The 7924-nt window shown below is 38.6% G+C and overlaps 1 protein-coding gene across 8 annotated transcripts in view; it reads right to left on the bottom strand.

The window, feature by feature from the left end:
• The window catches only part of Dock10 (dedicator of cytokinesis 10), a 192531-nt gene extending 185226 nt beyond the window's left edge, over positions 1-7305 (bottom strand). For all 8 annotated transcript variants that reach the window (XM_010611775.2, XM_010611779.2, XM_010611783.2 and 5 more), the window contains exon 1: positions 7087-7305. In XM_010611775.2, coding sequence (XP_010610077.1) covers positions 7087-7248 — 162 coding nt within the window. In that variant the 5' untranslated portion in view covers positions 7249-7305. The remainder of the gene's footprint in view (positions 1-7086) is intronic.
• Between the last annotated feature and the right edge of the window lie 619 nt (positions 7306-7924).

A 7924-nucleotide genomic window follows, 5' to 3' on the forward strand; every position in this document is an offset into this window, starting at 1 on the left:
TTTTAAAAAAAAAAAAAAAAAAAAAAAAAAAAAAGCATATTGTATTTTTAAAATATTTGCTTGCTTCAAAAATTGTGAGATGTAAAAGTTACCAGTAATTTGAGTTTACACTCTTTTCTAGCAATATAACTATTTATTTCTACATGGAATATAATCTTTTTAATCATCACACCATGGCTTCTCCTAAAACACCTATGTCTATATCTATCTATATGTAGTTGAATTATTTTTGTACTGTTTTGGTTTAAGTTTAGGCATATCATGCTCCAAAATATAAATCTAACTTGCAATTTTTGAAAAAAATTATTTGTTTTTAAATTTTAACACATATTTGTTTTCCTTATGATTTCCAAATCTGGTATGATTTGGAAAAACAAGTAAAGATGCAAAGTTATTTGGGTGAAATAATGCCAAGGGTTTTTGAATTTTGTAAGTCTTTGGGGTAAAGATTTGTGTTGCTAATTACTGAGCCTCTTATATTCAGTTAATTCCTCTACCCATGGGGAAGGCCCTCAATTCATTTGTCTGTTATCTGTGGGTTTGGAACTCAGTTGAAAATTAGTTCACATGAATAAAAAATCCTGCCAAGGAATCTCTGAGCATTTAAATTGCATCTGACACTCATCGGGTTGAACATTTCAACTTGCTCTCCCTATTACTTAGGCTTCCTTTTCTAGGAGGCTCTTATGTTAGTATATTCAAGATTCATCTTCAGTATAATGAAATAAAACATTGTCCCAGCATCAAAGATTTTAGAAGTTCTTTTTTTTTTAATTTTAGAAATTCTTTCTTTGTCATGAACTCATTTACAAAGATGAAACTAGAGAAAACATGTTGAAATCCCTTCAATAAAGCTTTATTTGAATAATTTATCATACGGATTAAAAGAGAGATTATTTTATTTTCTCCAATATAGTTTCCACAATATATTCCTCTGTGATTCTGATATTATTCATTGGATATATGTAAACAAATGTATGTTCCAAAGATATGAAATTATGATTTTGGTAAATAACCATTTCCTTCACTTAGCTACCTTTCTTATAGCTGGTTTCCACAGTGTTTGAGCAGGAAGTGTGTATCTATCTCAAGTGTGGGGATCCAAATGTGGGAACTTGTTGAATGTCTAAAAGTCCTCTCAAGTGGAAACATATTAGTATCGTTGGTGGCCTCTGGTTTTGGTCACACTCACTGTTCCACCCTTTTGGGGTGGATATAGAAGAAGCAATGGTAGAATCCTAATATAAATGGCCCCTCCATTGCTGAGCAAATTTCCCACCAGAGAATGAACTTGTCCTGGCGCAGTGGACTACAGAGGACGTCAAACTGTCAATCAGCCTGTTACCTGAGATACTCCACTGCCAAGCGATACAAATTAGTTTACGATGTGGTCCTATGTGAGTGAAAATGTTGGTGCTTCCAACAGGCAGGATGGATAATCCCCCCCACTTAGCAAACTCAGAGAGAAGAACCAGTATGTTCAAATTATCTGACTTTCATTAAGCGACAGATTTGAGACTCTAACACTAGTTCTTCTCTAAATCTATAATTCATCATTCAGTCAGGACAGTTCTCAGATCCTCTGGCAAACAGTGGGCACCCTAGAGAAAAATCCAAGTTGCTTTGGATCTATCTAGAGATAAGAGCAAAAACACATTGTAGAGGTTACAGACTACAAAAGATTACTTTTAAAGCCACATCACTCACCACACAAGGTAAGCAGACTTTTCTGTCAGCGGTCAGACTGCAAATATTTTTGGGTCAGTGAGCCAAATGCCATCTTTGTATCTTTTTTCCACCCTCTTCTCCTCTTCCTCACTGCCCTCCACTTTTGCATTTACATTCTATTTTCCACCTTTTCTTTCTCATTTTCTTCTCCGTCTCTGTGTACTTCTATGTGTTGTACTGTTTTATGCCACTTTAAAATAGTAAAAAACAATCCTATTCTAAGGGTTGTAAGGCTGAGGGCAGAATTTGACCTCTACGCCGTATAGTTCATAAGACCACTAGACCAAGGAAATCTGTACTGCAAGTCTTGGATGAGTACCTGGAATCCCCTTGCTCTGAAAGGTTTATCATGAAAGTTCACATCTTTAACTCACAGAAATTTAAACCCCTGAACTCACTACAAATAGCTATTGCTCTTTCCCTCTGTCTTTGAACAATGAGAGACAAAGCAATGTTTGGCTATATACACTGTATGCTTAGCACTTTCAAATTTAAAATTGATAGTTTCAACTATTTCAGAGACCCCTCAAAGTACTGATAGGTTAGTGTTTTTTCCCCTTTAGGGTTAAGTGAATCTGTTGTGAGGAGTTGGACCTACAGCCAGAGTGAGACCAGCAGCCTGCTTTTTGTCCTCCTCTTGTGGCAGCACAACTCTCCACAATGCCAACAAATATGACCTCATTTTATTGCAAGGAGCAGAAAAAAAGCCTTAAAACAAAGCCAAATTCTAGGTTTGGTGATAAGTAAATGACATAAGAAATTATAAGTATTAATCAGAAAATAGATCTACATAAATTAAATTAGACAGTGCCTGAGAACTTTTAATGAAATATGATATAAAGGAAGACAAATAATGTAGCAAAATATTTCTATTAGTTCACTCTTCTGCATGAGAAATAGATTGGTACTTTGAAAGAACTTCTTCCTTTTTCCCAGTTCACCTTGATTGCATTTTAATAGACCATTTTAACAGCTTGAAATGTTAGGACTCATGTGTCCCTTACAATGCCAGAGGTCTGTAATAGTTCATTCTGGTGTTTACCATGTCTCTCCACTTTGAACCGTACAGCCAAACTAAAATTTTGCCAGTCCAAAAATTATTTCTGAAGATCTGGAGCCTGTATCTCAGAAAAGAGACTTTGGGCATGATCTCCCTAACAAAGTCCCCAGTGCCAAGACCTTTGTCTATCTTGGCAGAGTTCTCCCTCCTCAGCGTACTGCTGGACACTTCAATTAAGAGGTATGAGAGTAAATTTATCAACTGAGCCTTTCATATGGGTGTTGACTACTTAAAATGTCAAATAATCGACAGATACTTATTCAACTTCTAGCCTGTAAAGCACATTTGTGCTGGGAACTGCAGAAAGAAAAGCAGAGTTAACTCCTGCCTATTTCCCACCACTAGTCATGTAAGAAAAATAAATGTATAGTGAAATAAACATGCAATTTCTGGGCTTGGTGGTATACTCCTTTAATTCCAGCACTCTGGAGGTGGACGCAGGAGGACTGTTGAGAGATTGAGGCCATCCTGAACTACATAGCAAGACCCTGTCTCAAAAAACCAAAAATAAAAGAATAAATAAAGAAATAAGCAACTAAACTGTAACTTAAATAACTCAAGATATGTTAGAAGGCAATGCCTGATTATCAGATGGTTTGTACACTATAAATATTATAGGAGATTAAAGAGAAAGATTATTGATTCATTCATCAATCATTTATTGCTATTTACATAGAGCTAGGCTTTTGTCCTCCTTATATATTTCCTTGAAACTCCGGATTCCTGTTTCCAGGTATAGACTTAACAAGCATTTCAAACTCAACCTCCTTATAATGAACTTCGATTCCCTCCAAGGCTCCTTTATTTGTTTTATTCCCTGTAAGAAGAACAACTTGGTCCTACAGGATGTTCAGGCCGAAACCAAAACAGTCAACCCTTACTCTATACTTTTTTCTCATACTTTATGTTCAACTCATAGGCGAAGCCTGTTGGCTGAAATACATCCAGAATCTAATCACTTCTCACAACTTTGAGAAACTCTCTATAGTCTTTTTCTGGCACCCCTGCAATAGATTCAATGGTCTGCCTGCCCTCTCTGTTTTCATAGCCATTGGTCCTGTTACTCCCTTGCTCGAGGCCTTCACAGTCAGGAGTGCTCGCATGACAGACCACAGACTATTCGCCAGGCACCAGTAAGCCCCTGCATGTATTAATATACCGAATTCCTACAATAACCTTACCCAGAAGGTACTGCTGCTCTCCGTGTTTTGTCAATGAAGAAAGGGAGGCACCAGAAGGATGAGTCACTTATCAGGGGCACACAGCTCTGGAGTAGGAAACAGGATTCCAACTCACACATGCTGACTCCACAGTCCAGCCTCTAACCGCTGCCCTTGCTCCCTCCAGGGCAGCCTTCTTCACTCTTGGAACATGTTCTTCTCTTTTCATGACAGCCCACGGAGCCGGCCACCGTCTGTCCACAGGGCCCTCTCCTTAGTCACCTTTCCTCTTGCTGTCCTTCACTCAGCCTAGCCTTCTGTTTCCCTCAGGGCCGCCCTAGCTGGGCTGCTCCTGCTGAAAGCACTTTTCCATGGAACATGGCACGGCTGACCCTCTCACCTCCTTCTGTCCTCCAACACCACTTTTTCAGATAGGATGACCCTGACCACCCTAGGGGCCATCTTACCAGGATAGCTAGGCACAGTTCTAATCACTTACTTGTCATACACTTTATCACACACACACATAACAGTTGTGTGACTCCTCTCTCCCCATCTTACACATGACAAAAAGAGACACGGAGGTGTTGAAAATCATGCTCAAAGTCACAGGGCAGGTAAGTGATAGAGCCACAATTCCAACTTCAGTTACTGTGGCTCCAGAGTCTGGAGTCTTGTTTGTGGCTCCTGACCACAAACAAAAGCAGAAGCTTCAATGTAAACAATTTGGTGACCAATGGGAAATAGGCAGGTAAGAAAATAAAATCAAAATGTGTTCAGTAAGAAGATGATCCACTAACACAAAAACACGAGGTTGGAGAAGTGGGGATGAGGAGAGCTCAGTTATCACTTCCCTAGCTGAGCTGCATGGCTCACAGGGCCACCCAATGTTCCTCTCCATCAGAGCCTCCTGGGACCACAGATTCCTAGATTCCCCTGACCTTCTCACTCAGAATCACTAGCATCGGGAGCTCAGAAACTGAATGAGTACCGTGAGTAAGAATTTCTAGGTGATTATGAAACATCCTAGAAGTTTCGAACCATTGTATTGGAAGCTAAGAAATAATGTCACCATCCTAATAAAGCATTTCCATGACAACAAGACTTGCAAAACTACTGTCACCTTAAAACTAAGAGGTTGAAAGAAGAGATCTTTGTTGGTTTTCTTCGTTGGTGGATTCCAAGTATCTAGAAGTGTGCTTGGAGCATTGTAGGCCTGCAGTAAATACTGGTGAGATGTGTGAGTTCTGTGATGTCCCAGAGGAAGTTTCTGCCTAGTGGCTCGGTATGAGCACATTTTACTCTGAGTGGTGCAAGATTTTCTCAGGAAAAGTTGTTTATCTGTTTTGTCATCAGTATACTCTTTGAGGTAGGGACAGAATAGAAAGTACACTAGCTTTCAGAATAACTCACCCACGTGTGATTTGTGGTGCTGGCATTTAGCAGCTGTGTGGCATTAACAAGACAGTCAACCTCTCTGATCCTCTGCTTTCTTCATCAGGAAATTCATTAACGTCTTTTCAAAACTCTTTGATCGACATAAGAGTGTACGTATTTACAGGGTACCATGTGATCTTCACATGTGTGCATGGTGTAATGTTCAAAGAAGAATAAACATGTCTGTTTCCTCAACACATCCTTTCTTCATGGTTAAAATATTAAAAATTCTTCTAGATTTTAGAAACATACAGTACAATATCATTATCTATAACATATTCTTTATGACTCCAATTACTGTTAAAGGAATTGTAAAAAGGATCCTTGAATAAGTAAGAACTTATTAGGTAAGATTAAAAAAAATTTTTTTCTGAAGTACATTTTCCCTCTTTGTAGCTAAAAAGTTCATATTCAAATAAGTAAAGTTAGAAAAAATGATTGTTTTAAGATGTGAAATGGCATGAGCAGTACACACAGGTGTAGTGTGTTAATATTGTTATTCAAGAGTTGTACAGGCAAACAGAGACCTCTTTTACCTTTCAGCTATCTATCCTTTTAAAGTTTAATTTATGAACACTTACAGGAGTAATGAGTATGACACTGTTCCTACTTAGTGCTTCTACTTAGAGATAATCATGGTCCCAAATGCAAGAGCAATATTGTGGGTTTTTTTTTCTTTTAAATAAAATACTGACTTGTTAAAGATGTTGGCGTGGAATGTTTGGCTTGTCACTGAATTCTGTCACTGAAGGGCACAGCCTAAACCTCTTGACTTTCATTTGAAAACAGCATTAACAGGTACTCTGCATTCATTATTTACTAAATCCTTGACATATGAACCTTGAAACTGAAGACAAAAACATCAATTGTGCTGAAACCACCCTGAGTTCAATGCCTACTCAATTTTAGAAACTTTAACACATCATCTATATCCCAAAGGGGGATTTTGGTGACTAAGCAGATCCTAAAGTTCCTAACCTAAAGTAAGGAAAGACTCTATTTTCTCCTTTTTTATTCTGCTGATCAGACAGTTGCAGTAAGAAAAAGCAACGGTGTTACAATCAAGGCACAGGAAAAAAAAAAGCCATTTTGCAAGTGGCAAGAAACAGCTTTCCAAGTAAAACACCACACATTCCACAAAACGCTCAATAGTTTATGTTGACTTTATGCCTAAGTGAAGCATTTTGAAACAACATTTATGTGGCAGAGTTAGAAATAAAAGCCCCAGATATCTTGAAGTTAGAAATCAACACGTAGAAAACTTGATTTGTTACATGTAACATAAAACTATGCATTGGAGCTTTTTTCCCCAATTATCCATTTGGGCTTTGTTTTTCAAATTAAAGTTATACAATAAAATCCTCTTATTTAAACCCTAACATGTTATTATTTTTCTGCAGAAAAGCTAACAAAACAGAACATTCTAGGCAGAAGAAAATGTCTAATAATTTCTAATAAACTGCACACTTTCCTGCCAGATCAAAGAGGAAGAAAATCATCTCTGAATGAAAGAAATGATTTGGAGAGGTTTTCCCCAACAATACAACAGAGTAATAAACTCCAGGACACACGTACCTTGATCTAAAGCCGAACACCAAAAAACAAAACAAAACAAAACAAACAACAACAACCCCTCTAAGTTGCAATGTCTGTATAATAACAGTTCAGTCAAGGAAAGCTGCTTGGCCAGGGATACGGTACCGTCATGATGAGTGTTCTGGGTCTGCTCATCTCATCGTCACTTTCCAGAGGCACAGTTTCGTGGGACTGTTCCTCCTGGCGTCGTCTACAGATGTGCGGACAGCTCCTCTGGACCACAGAGCGAAAAGCTTGCAGCAGAACAATGCTGGCAGTGCAGCCCATTGCTGCATCCTGGAGCCCACAGAATAACTTCTATGTGGATGCTACGTTTGACAAACAGTGGCTCCTTGTCCCTGAGCACAGCCTACACTGCAGCTGCAGCCAGCTCACTCTCCAATCGCTTCCTTGAGCTCTGATCATCTGATCACGGCCAAATAGCTGGGATGCAGAGATGGGAAAGATTTGATCCACGGAAACTGAACACACTCAAGAGTACCAGAGCATTTGGCTCACAGAGTATTTCTCAATTAGTTTTGAGAGCAGGTTTTCTGTTCCTTACAATGATGCTTTTCAATTCCTGTTTGAAAGATGTGGACAAATGTATCTTTCCCACTCAGATGCACGAATAGTAAGCTACTATTTTTCAAATTACACAACTGACAATTTGACTTCCTGCTAACATTTTTTCCCCAACGCAAGTCAGCATCATATAAAGAATGAAAATCATTGTTGTTTTTTAAATGCAAATGCTTCTGGAAGGAAATTTTGCTGGGTCCCTGGGCTCAAGTGGCTGGGATTTTACTTTTCGTAACTCATAAGTTCCAGAAATGAAATGGGCTCACACAAAATGTGGATTATCCCGAATCAATACGATTTATCAAAAGTATGCACATGTTAACCAAACCCCTGTGAAAGGCACCAGTGTTCCCCTGAGATTTCTGCTCAATAGCATAGCTGT

This window comes from Fukomys damarensis, unplaced genomic scaffold (assembly GCF_012274545.1).
Source record: "Fukomys damarensis isolate Sample0158 unplaced genomic scaffold, DMR_v1.0_HiC HiC_scaffold_16, whole genome shotgun sequence".
NCBI classification, from domain to species: Eukaryota; Metazoa; Chordata; class Mammalia; order Rodentia; family Bathyergidae; genus Fukomys; species Fukomys damarensis.